We start from the raw sequence: 18054 nt of genomic DNA on the forward strand, positions 1-18054 counted from the left end.
GAGGGAGGCTAGTTGACCGATGATGGTAAACAGGACAAGGATTCCTCCACAATCAGGAAGCCAATCAGGAGGCAGGATTAGGATCCAGACTGCATTGCAGCCCCTCTTGTCGCCCTTATACTGCTTTGTAGGGAAGGGGTGGTTCTGCCACTGCTGCCTGGTGTAAGGGCACAGCATGACGAGGAGGCAATCTGATGCTTCTTCCCCCCTGAACTGCAGGTAAAAGATGTAAGAGTCTCCATGAATGAAGTCAATCTGTGAAGGCTTCTGAGAGCCAGGTTCTGTTTAACTAACCTGATCTCCTTCTATGACAAGATCATCCACTTAGTGGATGAGGGAAATGATGTGGATGTTTTTGCTAAAGTCAAGTCAGTGACACAGTTTCCCACAGCGTTCTCCTGGAGAAGCTGTGAGGTCGTGGGATGGACCAGTGTATGCTTCACTGGGTAAAAAAACTGGCTGGATGGCCAGACATGAAGAGTTGTGGTAAATGGAGTTAAATCCAGTTGGTAGCTGATCACAAGCAGGCTACCCCAGGGCTCAGTGCTGGGGCTAGATTTCTTCAGCATCTTTATCAATGATCTGGTCGAGGGCCTTGAGTGCATCCTCAGTAAGTTTGCAGATCGACACCAAATTGGGCAGGAGTGTCCATCTGCTTGGGGGTAGGAAGGCAGTGCAGAGGGACCTGGACAGGCTGGATCTATGGGCTGAGGCAAACTGTATGAGGTTAAGTGAGGCCAAGTGTTGGGTCCTGCACTTGGGCCACAACAACCCCAGGCAAATCAATAGGCTTGGGGCAGAGGGGCTGGAAAGGACGTGGGGGTGCTGTTGATTAAGAGCCAGTTGAACATGAGCCAGCAGTGTGCCCAGGTGGTGAAGAATGCCAACAGCATCCTGGCTTGTATCAGAATAGTGTGGCCAGCAGGAGCAGGGAAGTGATTGTCCCCCTGTGCTCAGCACTCGTGAGGTCACACCTCAAATACTGTGTTCACTTTTGGCCCCCTCACTACAAGAAGGACATTGAGTTGCTAGACCCAGCCCAAAGAAGGGCAGCGAAGCTGGTGATGGTGTCCCAAAAGTAGGGCCAAGTCACCTGGGGTGCAAGAAGCTAATCCACACACACAGTTGAGTTATTTGCTTTAATATCCAGCTCTGCACTGAAAAGGGAGCAGAGGGGTATTCCACAGAGCAAGCTCAGTTTCCTGAAACACGAGTGCTACTTTTATACCCAAAAACCTGAGAGATAACTTTATCCCTAACATCATTCTATCATTTGCACATGATTGGTCAACTCATTCCTTGCTTCCATTTAAAGTGGCAATGCTGAAAAATGTCACTATGAATGTTCCAAGAGCAAGGGACTTTTTGTCAGTAGAGGTCCCTCTAGCCTATGGGTGGGTACTTTAGTATGCTAATGGCTCATTCATACATTAATGTATGTTAATATGGTGAATCCAATTACTCAGTGTTTTCTACCAGTGCTCAAGGCTGTAACCAAGATGAGCTGTGGGGAGTGCTTCTCTCCATGCCTTTCAACTCCCCTGCAGGTGTCCTGCAGGCCTGTCTCAAGGCCGGGCTGTTGGCTACTTGGGATTTGCTTTTGTCTAATAGGAATCTGGTTTTGTCTAATTATTACTGTTTCACTGTTGCTTAAGCCCTATTTTTATTCTGCATGTCCCTGATGTTCTTTTTTATATTATTTCCCCCCTAAATTTAATTGTTTCAATTAATAACTGACACCAAATGGTCTAGAGCACAAGTCTTGTGAGGAATGTCTGAGGGAACTGGGGTGTTTTAGTCTGGAGAAGAAAAGACTACAACTACCTGAAAGGAGCTTGTAGCAAGGTCAGTCTCTTCTCCCAGGTAACAAGTTATAGAATGAGAGGAAATGGCCTCAAGATGTGTCAGGGGAAGTTTAGATTGGATAGTAGGAAAAATTCACTGCAAGGCTTGGCAGGCACTGGAACAGGCTGTCCAGGGAGGTAGTGGAGTCCCCATCCCTGGAGGTATTTAAAAGATGTGTAGATACAATGCTTAGGGACATGATTTAGACGGACTTGGCAGTGTTAGGTTTCTGGTTGGACTTGAAGATCTTAAGGGTCTTTTCCAACTTAAATGATTCTATGATTAAAAGTAGGACTTTCCATTAGAGAGAGACCTTGTTTGGTCAGAAATGCAATCAGAGGGCTCAGGCCATGAGGAGCAAGGCTTGAGAAGATTTCAAAGGATGTAGGGCTAAAGTTCAGAGGCCCTGAAAATCCTGACTCCTCTCACTGTACCTTTGCCATCACCTGACATAATCAGCCAGCCAGGAAAAGTTAACCTTTAGATCAATGTCACAGACTGGCACAGCAGAATTGGCAGCCAAATCTGCTTGGCAGGAAGAGTTCTTGTGGAGAACAGCAGAGCTTGTGTTTGTTACTCAGCTGGGTCCTTCATCAGTCATTGCTTTATTTACATTGATGGGAAATACGTGAGCATGGCATTTTGAATTAACACATAGTCATTTTCTGCAGATTGAAACTGAGGGACTGGAGAGCACTTTTCATGCTGTGTTAGTGTGAAGGATAAAGGAGCCCATGCAGACCTTACAGGACTTCCCCAGCAGGGTGGAACCTTAAACAAGATGAAGAAAGCACTCATAGGAGTAAAATACCAAGAAAATAGCACTGTGACCAGAAGCTGTTTTGTAGTGCAAATATAAAAATTTATCACTATCTAATGGGAAAAAAAAAATAAATAAAAAATTGCAGCTGAGACAGTTTTATGAACTGGCTATTGTTGTTGTTAGGTTTTTAATTTTCCTTGTAATCTACATCTACTATATTAATTATTAGTTAAATAGGCATTTATTGTATTATGTGTTAGAGAACAATCTAGTTTCAACTAGCATGGGTGTGCTGCTGTTTGCTAGACAGTCTATTATTATGGTTTGGGCTGGTTAGAGATTAATTGTTGGACTTCTATTGGAAAATGCCATTCTCAAGCAAAAAGGAAATGAAATATTGGCATGAGGATTAATTATGACTACTAAGTGCTAAACTGATAAAGGAAGACATTCAGAAGCTATTTCTGCTGTAGAAATCAGGTGATGTCTCATTAAATACCACAGTCTTTAGGAGTAATATGATGGCATAATCACTTTTCAAATCCCCTACTAATTAAAAAATTGCTTTTTTGCACTGCATTGGGCTCATTTCAGAAGTACAATAGCACACACAACATTAGAACCGTTGTCACTTTTTAAACAATCTGTTCTTTCCAATTTCTTACATCTTACACTGATATCTCCCCTTATTTTTTACATTCTGTTGGTCTGCACAATTTAATCAGAGTGTATGTAAAGCAGTATAATGATGTGCAGGGATCTCAAATTAGTATAATCAACTGCATCTCTGAAGAGATCTGCTTCTGATAGAACCAATCAGATTTTTTCTCTATTCGGAAATAATAATGATTGAGAGAAAGAATAATTTTGCTAGTATTATTACTCTATTTTTGTGTGCCATCCAGCTCTTTAGTTGAATTATACCACCAAACTCTCTGGGAAGGCATCAGATCAGAAATTTAAGTCTTCCTTCATAGCTCTCAGTCATTGAACAGATACTGTTTTGCAGGACCTTTCTATTAAATGCAATATATATGTATATTTTTAATTTCTAGATGGCTACCCTAAAGAGGAAATGATTTACAGATGGAGAAAAAACTCAGTGGAGGCTGCTGACCAGAAATCTTGGAGACTCTATCAGTTTGACTTTATGGGTCTGAGAAATACTTCAGAAATTGTGAAAACCTCTGCAGGTGAGAATGATACAAATGGCAATGCTTGTTTGGGGGAGAAAACAAAAACAACCCAATAAATATTTGTTCCAAGTCTTCTTTCCAGTGCAATTTGGTATCAATGTGTACCAATGTTCAGATTAAAACCTCTAAAGTGCAGACTTCAAAGCTATTGACTTTGTCTAGATTTTGGTAACTTCTTTCTCATCTTCTCTACTCTGTAGGTAATTTCACAAATTGAGGAATAAACACAAACTTGATTTAACTCTATATACCTGAATTTACTATATGATTCTCATTCCTCAGTTACATTTATGAAGCCATTTGTGCTTGAACTATGTTTCCAAGGGATATTTAGAGCACGATGGTATGGCCAGTGAAATCAGAAACTTTCCTCATTCAGCCACCAGTTCAGTATTTTTCTTAATGTTTCCAAGCCAGATTTGCTCAGCTGCTAAATGCCTTTGCTAGTGGCCTTACCAATTGATTGCAATTAAAATGTAATTATGCCTGGTTTATTTCTTCAGAAATCTCATTGTTTCTTGCAGTAACAGCAACAAAAGGAAAAAAAAAAAGGTGTAAATAGAGTACATTATTTAAACTGCATAAATTCTCATAAAATTCAAGCAATGTCTAAACTTTAGAGATGACTCTGGAGCAAGCATTTGGTAAGTCTTCTCCCAGCTGCAAGATGAACCTGCTACACTCAACCTTCTGCTTAACTGGTGATGAATTTTTTGAAGAATCCAATTTATTAATTTCTTTTTTTCAACTGTGAGCTAAGCTATGGTATTCTCTTGGAAACTCTATGGCTAATAGTAATAATAAAAAACTTAATCAGTGAAACTACAGCTGTTGGGTAACAGACCGCCCAATAACATCAGTTATGTATTCTCAGAACTGGATAGCAATTTTGATAGCAATGAAGAGCCACTAAAGCTTTAGTGAATATTTTGGGCTGGTAGTTTACCAGAACAAAATGTTGCAAATAGTACACATGTAAATTTTAATTTCTGTCACAGATAAAGATCAGAGAATCATAGAATGGTTTGGGCTGGAACATAACTTTAAAGGTAACCTAGTCCAACCCCCTGCAGTGAGCAGGAACATCTTCAGCTAGATCAGAGCCACATCCAAACTGCATGTTTCCAGGGATAGGGTGTCTATCACCTCTCTAGACAACTAGTTCCAGTGTTTCACCACCCTCACTGTAGATAACACTCTTCCTAAAATCTAGTATAAATCTATTCTCTTTTGATGTAAAACCATTACCACTTGTCCTATCACTATAGGTCCTGATAAAATTTTTGTCCCGCTTTTTCTTGTAGACCCCCTTCAGGTACTTTAAGGCCCCTATAAGGTCTCCTCAGAGCCTTCTCTTCTCCAGGCTGAGCAGCCCCAACTCTCTCAGACTGTCCTCATAGCAGAGGTGCTCCAGCCCTCTGATCATCTTCATGGCCCTTCTCTGGACCTGCTCCAACAAGTCCATGTCCTTCCTATGCTGATGGCTCCAGAGCTGGGCACAACACTCAAGGTGGTGTCTCATGGGAGTGCAGTCGAGGGGCAGACTCACCACCCTTCACCTGGTCAAGGGTCACGCTTCTTTTTATGCAACCCAGGAGACTTCTGGCCCTCTGGGCTGCAAGCCCATCCTGCCAGCTCATGTCTAGCTTTTCATCCACCAGTATCCCCAAGTCCTTCTCTGAAGGGCTGCTCTCGATTGTTTTATCCCCCAGACTGTACTGATGCTGGAGATTGTCCCAATACAGGTGCAGGACTTTGCACTTAGTCTTGTTGAACTTCCCGAGGTTTCACAGTTCTACTTCTTGAGCTTGTCCTGGTCCCTCTGCGTAGCATCCCATCCCTCAAACAGGAACTGCACCACTCACCTTAGTGTCTTCAAACTTGCTGAGGGTCCATTCATTCCCACTGCCAATGTATCTGATGAGGATATTAAACAGTACTGGTCCTGGTATGGATCCCTGAGGGACATCAGTTGCCGTTCACCTCCATCTGGACATTGAGCTGTTGATGACTACCCTCTGGATGTGACCATCCAACCAAGTCCTCATCCAACAAACAGTCCATCCATCAAATCCATGTCTCTCCAATTTAGAGAGAAGGATGTTGTGAGGAACCATGTCAAAGGCCTTACAGAGGTCCAGACATATAATACCCGTAGCTCTTCCCTTCTGCACTGATGTAGTCTCTCCATCATAGAAGACCACTAGGTTGGTCAGACAGTTCTTGCTCTAGATAAGGTCATGCTGGCTGTGGTGAATCACCTCCATGTACCTTAGCAAATCTTCTTAGAAGATTTGTTCCATGGTCCTCCAAGGCACAGAGGCGAGGCCGACAGATGACCACAATGTTTCTAAAAATGACCACAATGTTTCCCTTTTTCAAGTCACCAGGGACTTCACCTGACTGCCATGACTTGGCTTGCCAACAACATCAGCCAATTCCCTCTGCACTCTGGGAAGCATCTTATCAGGTCCCCTAGATTTATATTTACTCAGTTTTCTCAGATGGTCTCAAATGTGATTGTTTCTTACAGTGGGAGGGAATTTGCTTCCCCAGTCCCTGCCTTGCAGTCCATGCACTCAAGGGGTGTGGGAAGAGAAGTTGCTAGTGAAGACCGTTCTCCACACCTGACTTAAAAGGCCTCAATGCATTCCAAGAGTCTCCTTGATTGCCTGCAGCTCTCTTTGCTACTTTTCCAGCAGATGTCAGGGTGGCTGAAGGCCCCCAGCAGGGCAAGAGCCTGTGAGCTTGATGCCTCCTGTAGCTGGAGTAAGAAAGCTTTGCCAATAGACTCCCCTTGATCAGGTGGCCTGTAGTAGGCACCAACCACAAGGTTCCTGTTGTTGCCTCAATCTCTAATGCTTACCCAGTCTGTAAGTTTCTCAGGAGTGCAATTTTCTCAGGTGAGTTAGCCATAAATTGAACCAGGAGTTGGTGGACAACAGTCAAGTGCTACACCAAAATATTCAAGTATCCATGGATTTGGACATGGAGCTCATTGGAAGGGATGCTTTGTGAGGAGAGAAAGCCCTGCTGTTCCTGCTTTGCTAATATCTGGAGTGATGCCATCCTGAGTTTGCATTAAGAACTGCAAATATGTGTGCAAGAAGAATGACCAAGTCAGCCATATGAAGATGTTGACAGTGTCTTGGTGAACAGATCTATTCATCTATTCCTTTGCACAGGATAAAGCCTTTTTTAGAGAGGTCTCATCCAAGTGAGTAAAAGGTTTACGTGGAGCAAGGAAAAATATATTTCCTATGCTCTTCTTACCCTGTGCCCTGTTTTTATTAAGATGAATGATCTGACAGTATGTTTTTCCTATTCTTGCTGCTGCAGCTTCTGCCTACCCATGTTTCTGAGTGCAAAACCCAATAGCAGTGTTGAACTGAACCTACTGGAGCCATCATGATATTTCTATTCTCCCAAAGGCATCACAGTAGAAGAAAAGCTGTTCCTGAACTGGAGTTTATTCAAACACTAAAAAAACAGCTCTAAAAACTCAAACCAACCTTATCAAGAGGTTGTGAAAACTAAATTTGAAAGAAACAAAGTAACATGTACAGGTCAGATTTTAGATAGAAGAGGGAGTTGTGCATATGGCCTATTTATTCTGGCCAGCAGACAGCTGAAGAGGGGCTCTTATTCCATAAATACGTGAAAGATGTGAACAGTAAGACCCATGTGTAAGCCCATGGACCTGAATTTGCATAAAATAGACTATTTGTAGGCTCAAGACAGAAAGGCAGAGCAGCATAGCTCAGAGTGCTGCACAGGGAATCACTCAGGCTGATGAGTCAGGAAAAGAGAAGAGGCAGGTGACCAACTGCACCTTCCTGGTAAGGACAGGTACTAAACATCCTCTTTTCCTCCCAAGGGAAGTGATGGTAACTACTACTATATGGGGTGCTTAAAAGCAGACTAGGTAAAATGTGCAAAACTGTCCTGCAGAGAGCAGCCCACCTCTGGCAGGAGGTGGTTTTAAAGCCCTCGATTTGTTGTGTGGGGTTTTTTTTTGTCTTCTGACTTACACCTTTCTGCTGGTTTATGACGCTATTAATTCTCACTAAATCGTGTGCTCATCTATCATGTGAAAACTGCTTGCAGTGTTACCTACCTGTCTAGTTCAGGGCTGCCTTTTTTGAGCTCCTTTTCAGCAAGAGAGATAAGACTGACCACCTGCTCATGGGCTGCTGTTCTTCCAGTTCTTCCTGTTCTTCCATTTGCACAAGCCCTTTCTTGGTAGACAATTTTCACCACAAACTCACTTGGATTAGTACTCAGCAGAGTTCTGCAATCTGATATTCTTTCAGTCTTTCTAAATCTTCTTCACACATGTAAATAACCTCTATGTTCATCTAGGGCATTTTCAGAGGTCCACCAGCAGGAAGCCAGCTATCACCAAGAGTGTATTTCTGAAACCTAAGCAAAATGAGCAAAGGTTGTAATCTCTTGCCTTGAACCACCAGCAGCTTCAAGCATTGCCACACTGGTGTGCTTTAGTCTTGCAAGAATACAAGAATCTGACAACCAGAGACATTTTTCCGTTGCCATCTGGAAGGGATGTTGAGCTTTTTTCTTGAGGATGATTTTTTAATTTCATGCTAAGGTACAAACACAACTAGATAGATGTCTACTGCATATGGTGATTAAATGCAATACACAGCAGAAATCACTGTGCTGGTGCTGTGGTCCTGAACCTAGATCTTATACCCCAAATAAGCTCTTGCTCTCAGGTGATACCAGACTAATTCACAAGTACTAAAGAATTCATCTGTTGCCATCTGGCAAGATGCTCCAATGCTGTAGCAAGAACAATTCTCTTGCTACCATGTCAAATAAGGCTGACAAATCTAATGAAAGTGCAGGGAATACTGAGCCACCTGGCACTGAGCTGCTGAAAAGAAGGAGCTGCACAGAAGAAGAAAATGCTCAGATTTTAAATCTGCAATGGAAAGGTGATCAGGGAAACAAGAGAGAGAGAACACCATCCTTAAAAGCAGCAACTGTGTGTTTGCAGTAAAGTTCAGGTTTCTGAGTCCCAGCCTTTCCAAGGATGCTTGAGGGGGGAGAAAATACCACAAGAAGACAGGAAAAGAAAGGGGAAGGGGAAGGGGAAGGGGAAGGGGAAGGGGAAGAAGGGAAAGGAAGGGAAAGGAAGGGAAAGGAAGGGAAAGGAAGGGAAAGGAAGGGAAAGGAAGGGAAAGGAAGGGAAAGGAAGGGAAAGGAAAGGAAAGGAAAGGAAAGGAAAGGAAAGGAAAGGAAAGGAAAGGAAAGGAAAGGAAAGGAAAGGAAAGGAAAGGAAAGGAAGGGAAAGGAAGGGAAAGGAAGGGAAAGGAAGGGAAAGGAAGGGAAAGGAAGGGAAAGGAAGGGAAAGGAAGGGAAAGGAAGGGAAAGGAAGGGAAAGGAAAGGAAAGGAAAGGAAAGGAAAGGAAAGGAAAGGAAAGGAAAGGAAAGGAAAGGAAAGGAAAGGAAAGGAAAGGAAAGGAAAGGAAAGGAAAGGAAAGGAAAAAGGAAAAGGGAAAGGAAAAAGGAAAAGGGAAAGGAAAAAGGAAAAGGGAAAGGAAAAAGGAAAAGGGAAAGGAAAAAGGAAAAGGGAAAGGAAAAAGGAAAAGGGAAAGGGAAAGGAAAAGGAAAAGGGAAAGAAAAGGAATACAAGAGTAAAACTCATGGAGTGAGCTGTAGTCTTGCTTGCAGTGCTGATATGTCCCCCAAGGAAAGTCTGTTCATTCTTTTTTGAACTACTAAATTTTTTACACTGCTGGATAAACACAAAGACCTTGTAGCTACTAAATCTAATTTTCATTTACTTGAAAACTTTGCATCATGCAAATCCTATTTGTGTTTTTCCTCACCAGCCTTTAGCCTTAGAGATTTTGCAGTCCAAAGGAGCCTTTGCATAAATAAATTCAAGATAATTCATCAGAAATAGAAAACACCATAGAAATGCCCTATTAAAAGACTTTCATAGCTGGTCACTGAAAATGAAATATAGAGAACCAGACAGAAAGTATCATCTCATACTGTCTGAATAACCCCCCTGCATCCATACTCAAACCCAATGAACAGCCATACCTACTACCACTTTTGCACACATGCAGCTGATGGGTGACTGTTAGTGGAGCCTGCCAGTCGTATGACTTCTAAACTGTGCTTGATATTTTTAAATAGCTGTTTCACTAAGTACCTCAGCTTACATGATGCTCTCAGCCCTGTCTCATAGGACTGCAAATCAAGGTTAATAACTGTTGTGACAGATTCAGATAAAGCTCTTTGAGACAATGCTAATAACAACACAAATACTTTGTTGCAGAGGTCTCAGTAAGTAGCAAGTAGAAAACTACTCTAGAACAAAAATAAGAATGCTTGTCTTTAAAGAAGGTGCAAAGGCCTACATAAATAGCTATTGGCAGAAAAAGGAAGGACTAGAAGTATTTTTATAGGGAGGCTATAGGGTTTCATTGGGGCAGCCTCCATGAGGCTGAGGGATGGATCAGGTAATAGTTGATGTTCCTTGACATTGTCAGAAGATCAGCACACTCCCAGAGATTTATCCGGGGGAAAAGATGCTCATGTTTCTAGCTCTGCTACTAGATGAGCAAAGAACAGCTGGCTTCAGCTGTGCCCTTGTGGCTAAGAAGGCCAATGGCATCCTGGGGTGCATTAGAAAGGGGGTGGTTAGTAGGTCAAGAGAGGTTCTCCTCCCCCTCTGTTCTGCCTTGATGAAGCCGCATCTGGAGTATTGTGTCCAGTTCTGGGCCCCTCAGTTCCAGAAGGACAGGGAACTGCTTGAAAGAGTCCAGCACAGAGCCACAGAGATGATGGAGTGGAACATCTCCCTGATGAGGAAAGGCTGAGGGAGCTGGGTCTGTTGATCTTGGAGAAAAGGAGACTGAGGGGTGACCTCATCAGTGTTTACAAATATGTAAAGGGTGAGTGTCAGGAGGACAGAGCCAGGCTTTGTGCAGTGATGTCCAGTGACAGGACAAGGGGCAATGGGTGCAAACTGGAGCATAGGAGGTTCCATGTGAATATCAGGAAGAACTTCTTTCCTGTGAGAGTGCCAGAGCCCTGGGCCAGGCTGCCCAGAGAGGCTGTGGAGTCTCCTTCTCTGGAGACATTCCAACCCCCCTGGACACGTTCCTGTGTGATGTGCTCTGGGTGACCCTGCTCTGGCAGGGGGGTTGGGATCTTTCCAGGTCTCTTCCAATCCCCAGGATTCTGTGATTCTGTGATTCAGAAACCATTACAAAATGAATATTCTCTTCCTTTCCACTGCTCCAGAGTGCTTAGCTGTAGGCACAGAAGGCCCTTGAGGAGCACAGATATAAATGGCAGTATGGGGTTCAATGAGCAGTCCTGCCATCACCCTATAGGTCCATGTTGATGAGGCAGGACCATCACCCAGCCCAGTAGTTGGGTTGGCAGGGCAAGGCTGAGGTCAGCAGCAGGCAGCTAAGCTCTTCAGCATGGGGAAGGGGTTTAAGGAGGGTGGTAGAGAAGGGTGCTCACAGGATGATCAGGGCAACTGGACCCTGTTGGTGCTTGCAGGGCCCTGACAATGAGTGTAAAAAGATACACGAGATGTCATAGCTGCAGAATATGGTTGTGTCTGTGCATGTTTGTTTTTAATGATCTGATTCAATCACACTCTCTCCTGTCCCAGCTAACTGATCTAGAGACATTTATTTAATGAATATACATGAAATTCTTTTGGTTTTTAAAGTAATTGAAATTTTTAATGTCCCACTGAGTCCTGATGGCACATCACAGAATGCTTGTCATCTCTGTGTTCTTCCAAGAACAAATGTGATTTTTTTCTTCCCTCAAATACTAAATTCAGTGGTTCCAACACACCCTGTCTCAGCTGGCCGTGCTGCACAGACTGTGTTTAATCAGATGGCATCCTGAAGCAGACAAATTCACCACATTGTTTGAAAACAGTGCCTGTTTTTACTTGTCTCACATCCTAAGAGCTTTGCCTCTTTCAGCCAGGGCATCACTTAATGTCATTTCCTTCCATGGTTTACATTCCTCAACAAACATCTACTCTCAGTTCCTATGATTCCAGACTGTGTCCTCCTTCCAAATACTGTTCCCTCCTCCCATTATCCTGTCCTGCCTGACTCCTAATGTGAGTGCAGAAGGAAAGACTTTGCCTTCTTTTTTTTTTAACCTGGCACGAGTGAAGTGGCAGCTGGGTTCCAGCAGCCCAAAACCTTCTTCCCCCTAGTGCTAGACAATATCTTCTGTGTGGCCAGCATTTGTGTATGGAAGAAGCCTGTCTAACACCCTCTGAAGAGATAGAAAAGAAAATGGTTTTGGTGGAAGAATTCTCTGTTGCCTTGGTCTCCAGCTCTTGAGGTCCACAAACCTCCCCTGGCCTTTTTACACTTGTAGATAAAACCCCTTCTCATGGTTATTGGTCTTCCTGTGTGTCAGGTAGATGCAATTATGCTCACAGCTGTCCTTGAGTTCTTGTAATGTATAGACTTCCCCATCACATTCCTTTCTGCTTTCTCACCTTACCTACACGAGCACACACATACAACTTCTCAGAATCCTTGTGCTCCTTCTACACCCTGATCCCCAGAAGCTCCAGCACTGCCAAACCAGCAGGTACCAGGAATACACCCTTCAAAGCCCTTCTTGCCCAGCTCTCCAGCTCCAGAACTGAAGATACCTCTGCTGTCTTCACATGGGCAGATGTGCACACCATACTAGCAATTGCAGCCTAGTTTTCACTCATCCTTTTTTCCTTATCTGTAGCTTTCTCCACAACATAACTTTGTCCTGCATGAAATCCATCCAACCTCGTGGAAGAATAGACTTCAAATAGATTGAAGACTCTACTTAGTACTCAAAAATAATACCTAACACTCACCCATACCTCACAGAACTAACCCATGGCATATAAAACAAATCACCCTCCTACTTTTTACCTGCTCATTTTTCTTAGTTCATTGTAAAATATTACTCCCATAACACCTTTACATCCAGAATGTTTATACAGCTTAAAATTAGTTTGAATTGGCTGTCATTCTTTGTCTCCTTTAAGAGGAACAGAATAATACTGAAGGTCTTTGCCACTGCAATAATCCCTGAAATGAAGGAATATTGTATGACTTCTTTTCTGACAGTAAACACCAATTTATGTGAAATCAGAAAACCACCCCAATTATAAGAGGATTTAGCAATAATTGTTTTGCTTACAGAATTTATCTCTGATGCAGCATTTGCAATGAATCAAATCAATTTAGTAGAGATGAACAACAGTGGCTGTACTGACTCTAAAAGATATTCATATATCAAATGATAATTGATTAGAATGATTTTGAATAGGAGAGGATTATTAATTTTTTTTTAGCAGCACTTCATCTCCTACTGGTTTAAGAGGAACAGAATAATACTGAAGGTCTTTGCCACTGCAATAATCCCTGAAATGAAGGAATATTGTATGACTTCTTTTCTGACAGTAAACACCAATTTATGTGAAATCAGAAAACCACCCCAATTATAAGAGGATTTAGCAATAATTGTTTTGCTTACAGAATTTATCTCTGATGCAGCATTTGCAATGAATCAAATCAATTTAGTAGAGATGAACAACAGTGGCTGTACTGACTCTAAAAGATATTCAAATATCAAATGATAATTGATTAGAATGATTTTGAATAGGAGAGGATTATTAATTTTTTTTAACAGCACTTCATCTCCTACTGGTATTGTAAACTCCATATAATAGATTCTGACAGTTTTCTTGTTAGCCAGTCAAGTTAGAAATACAATAATTAAATATACAATTACTAATAATACTTCTATTATATTAAGGTGTTTTCCTGTGTTGGTTACATGTTTGACTAACACTTAAAGGAATCAAAACTTTTCTGTTGCCCTGCAAACCCAGCACTTACCTTGTCTTGTTACAAAAATGTCTCACAATGCTCACAGTAAGATATCATCTGAAAAGAATGTGATTTATAACTTGACCAATAGCCCATTGCAGTTAATAGAGCTTTTCCCTGATGCTGGCCTGGGATCTGACCCTGAAATGTAGTAGCCTGAAGCTGGCTGTTTATTTTGAACAACTCTTTAGTCACTAGAAACTGGAAAATGCTTAGTTTAATGATATACCAGTGGGCTAAGAATAACATGCTCTAAAACATGCTCTTTCTTCTGTTTATAGATAGTACAAAAGATTATTAGGACAAGAGGAATGTATAACTTGTTTCATTCTTATGCTTTGCTTTATGGAGACAAATGCTTAATGTCCTTTGTATAATCCTTTACTGCTACAAATGGGGAGAGAGATTAGAAATAAAATAACTGTACTTTATGGTAAAAGCTGAAGTAAAAAAAGAACAGACAGTGGAAAACTCAGAGGCAGGTCTTCACCTGCATGTTTTCTTCAGGGACAACTTCAGTAGGAAGCAACTTTGCCCTAAAAAAAATAAATCCAATTGTCCTCATGAAAGTACTTCAAGATATCCTTTTTAAAGGTTTTCTTACTGTATGGGAAACAAAGCAGAGCCTTTTCCCATGAGGTTTTTCTTCAGCTGAGGTTTTTCTTCTTATTTTGGTTCCATATTTTGGAAGTTTTCTATGTGTCTATATTTTAAGATGTTCTTGAATGATGTCCTCATTCACTCATCCATTGGCAATTTTGTATATGTTGCTCCTCTTTGTGTATGGAGGACTGTTCTCCTGCTCCCTTCTTCTGGAGGTACATCACTTTCCATTCCAGGACAATTCACTGGGACAGGAGGACAACATCATTGACTTTGTTCTCCACCTTGGGGTTGTTGACCTGAGCTCTTCTCCAAGCTTGAAAGAGTGACTGAATATTTAATAGCAATGCAAAGAACCAGGTGAACCACCTCAGAGTTTAGTGTGAAGCCAAATCACTCAGTTGAGAGGTAGGGAATTTGGTCTCATACATGCTGGTCCTTTAATAAAATAAGAAACAGAAGGCTGGTATTGCTTATGTGTTTCACTAGGAAAATGGTTTTGATCATTAGTTCAAAAGAACAGAGTTGTGAATTCTTCATAGCAACAGAAACCTTTTCAGCAGCCACCTCTCCCCATCTGCACCTTTTCCTGCCCAGCTCAGATGCCAGCAGGGCTTTCATGGATTCATTCTGAGATACCCAGCTCTCCCACTTCCTGCAGACACCTGTTGCAAAATAGGTTCTGTGTGAGGATTTTGTAGCTAGGCATTGCCAAATGAGAAGATGCAGTGCCACGTGCAAGATACCCAGGCACCTGGATGTGCAACCCCTGGTCTGGTGGGCTATATTTATAAAGGCAGTAACACACTGTGGTGGTAAAAGCAGCAGGGAGAGAGACAAGCTTGTCCTTTCTGTATAAGTGGTGTCCTTGCTATAGAAGTGACACCACGACTGCAGTCAGGATGGATTTTCAACTGTCTTTAATGCACAAAATACAAAGCAGAATTGAATCAGTAAGTTGTAATTACTTCTAAAAAGGTACACAATGTAGACAGAGGGTTTTTACTCAAATTGCAAAAATATATTGAGATTTCCTGGCCTAGAATGCAGATGGATGATGGATTTCTGGTATTAATATCCCTGTAATGTGGGTGGAAGGAACTATGAGCCTTTTTGCATTTGTACAACTGAGAACAAGTTTCTAGACTCTTGCTATTCCAGCATCTCTGGCTTTTAACCTAGTTCTGTGTCATTTCACCACTCTATTCATGATTTATGGTTGGCTCAATCTAAAGTTTTATATTCATGCAAACTGTGAAGGCTTGGTCTTTGCCCAGGATTTCTACAATGTTATCTACAAGTCTTTCACAAGCAGCAATTATACTTAATTTTAAACTCACGGTATTCCACAGGGTATTTTTATATGTTATTCACTGCTGAATCTACAGTCTTAATGAGAATTTTAAGATACAGAATGGTATGACTATTGACATGTTGCAGAAAGGTGGTAAGTGTCTTTTTAGATTTTAATTTGCCATGCCTTAGAAAAAAGTGCAGCACAGACTAGTTATGTGCTAGCAGGATATCTCTAAATTTAGCCTTTACTCTTTCACATTTGGGTCATGTTTCCAGATTGCTTCCATGCAGTCCTGCAGGCTCTTTTCCCCTAGAACCCTTTTCTGCAACTGATATTCACAACATTCAGGTCTTGTTCATAACAACAACAAAAACTCTGTTTCAGTCAGCACCTTCTGCTCCCTCGTTACGATGGCAAGAAGCAAAATGTCTTCTATGATTAGTTGCCTGCTGCTGGATTTATCCACCACCCACTGAAGCCAACAGGCATCTTATTATTACCTGCCAGACACCCTGGCAAGTGTGAGCTCTGCTCTCAGATAGACAGCTAAGGAAATGATGCAGCACAAGAATAAGTGTTTATCAGGTTTTCAAACATTTCAGCGAATACAAACAAAGGAATGATGTGGGGTAGCACTCCTGAAATGCAAGGAGATTTGCCATAACCAGGGCTAGCACAGCATCCCACAGAGAACTAGAGGTGAACCCTCAGCATGAGGCTGGGGCAGTTTGACAGTGACAGAAATCCAGGCTGATATCAGTCATGATGCGTTGCAGGGTTGAGCAAAGAAGTTTGGCAGAAGACCCCAAATAGGCTGTCACTCATTACATCAGAGAGAGTTAATCACAGTCAACTTGAGCCAAAGTGCCGCACAATTTGGACTGCAGTTTGTGGACTATAGTTTCATTGCTTCATATAAATAAAATACATATTACCAAGAGTAAAGGAAGGTGCTATCAGGCCAAGGATCTCAAAACACTCAAGTGACTTTTCCTAAGTTCTGCCAAGGTCCTTGTGCTTCTGAACAGATGAATCCCCTTGAATCCATTGCCTTCTCAAATGAGTCCTGCAAGTGAATCTGTGTAGTCTTTTATACGTTGTTAGAGCAGAGTGGTAGAACTATAACAGTAGATCATATTATTAATAATTCTGCATAATAATCAGGCATTTTCTTGTCAGACTCTCTTTCAAAACTTTACGCTGTTCCGCAGGATTTGCTGTCTTGTGTTTATCTTCAGTGAGGAATGAAATTAAAACTTAATTAAACCTCTAAAAGTTCTCTTTAGCTTGTACAAAGACTTCAAGTCTGTCATGAATTCCCCTTCCAACACCCCCTGCCCCCACCGCCCCTGTCCTGAATAAAACAATCCATGATGTTGTACATAAGTAGAACAGCTTATTTTTAGATAAGTATAAAATACAGATTTTCATCTAAGAAGTACAGAACCACCACCCACATTCTGATTCAAGTCAGTATCAAAGTTAATTGCAGGCCTCCTATAAGTAGGAGCAGTTAGAGTGAAGAGTTTTCTGCTCTTTATATCCACAGCTTCAGGCATGTTCCTGCTTATTATAAAGAGTGTACGAAATTATTCCTTGGTTCAAATGGTTCAAAACATGAATTTTCTTAGAATAACTAAGTAGGAGAATCGTAGAAGAATTATAAAGCAGCTTGAAGAGAAAAAAAAAAAAGAATATCCATCTTACACATTCTCCATTCTATGCAGTTTGCTATGAAGCACATAAAGATGTTAAAAATGTGTTGACATTGCCATACATCTTCCTGCTGTAGCTGGGCACTTGTTGAAATAATGCAAATCTTCAGGCAAAGCTGAAGCCAAACTTGCAGGGCATAGTTTTACTCTGTCTCTTGGTCCACTCTGGTTTGAATTTCTCTCTCTTTAATCAACTTGTTTACAAGGGTATCTTCCAGAAAAACACAACAAAACAGACAGGAAAAAAAAGAAACAAAATCAAAACCAAACAACTGTTAAACATATGTCTATTAGTATCTATTAATATAAAACATTGTTTAAAATATCTGTAGTAGTAATACCAATTTAGACACTCCCACTCCAAATTTTCTACTTTTTCATTATTCTTAAATTCCTTTGCTGAGTGAGTCTGTTTGTTTTGCTTCCTTTGAAAGGATGAAAGCTTGTTAAATGTTGCCCGTGTTAATACAATAGATAAAGAGAGAAGTGCATTCAAATGGGAAAAATAGACTTGTTGCAGCTTATTCTGGTTTATATCAATAGAGAGATTAATTTCTAAGAACACATCCTGAGCAGCATGTTTGAAAAAACTGAGTCCATGAACAGGTTTCCACAGTGCTTGAAAGAATCCCCACAGCAAAATCAGACTTGGAATTTAGGGGTTTTTATGTTGATTCAAGCTGCCTCCAAGCTGCGTGTGTTCTTGGAACAGGCATCATCAGAAACCTTC

The 18054-nt window shown here is 41.5% G+C and overlaps 1 protein-coding gene across 1 annotated transcript in view; it reads left to right on the forward strand.

Annotated features, from left to right (window-relative positions):
- Positions 1 to 18054, forward strand: part of LOC104386257 (gamma-aminobutyric acid receptor subunit gamma-3) — a gene marked incomplete at its 5' end in the record, with an annotated part of 159323 nt that overhangs the window by 99668 nt on the left and 41601 nt on the right. Inside the window, one exon of the mRNA XM_009994830.1 lies at positions 3664 to 3801. Within this exon, the coding sequence (XP_009993132.1) occupies positions 3664 to 3801 (138 nt within the window). The remainder of the gene's footprint in view (positions 1 to 3663; positions 3802 to 18054) is intronic.

Source organism: Chaetura pelagica, unplaced genomic scaffold (assembly GCF_000747805.2).
Source record: "Chaetura pelagica isolate M959 unplaced genomic scaffold, ChaPel_1.0 scaffold263, whole genome shotgun sequence".
In the NCBI taxonomy this organism is placed as follows: Eukaryota; Metazoa; Chordata; class Aves; order Apodiformes; family Apodidae; genus Chaetura; species Chaetura pelagica.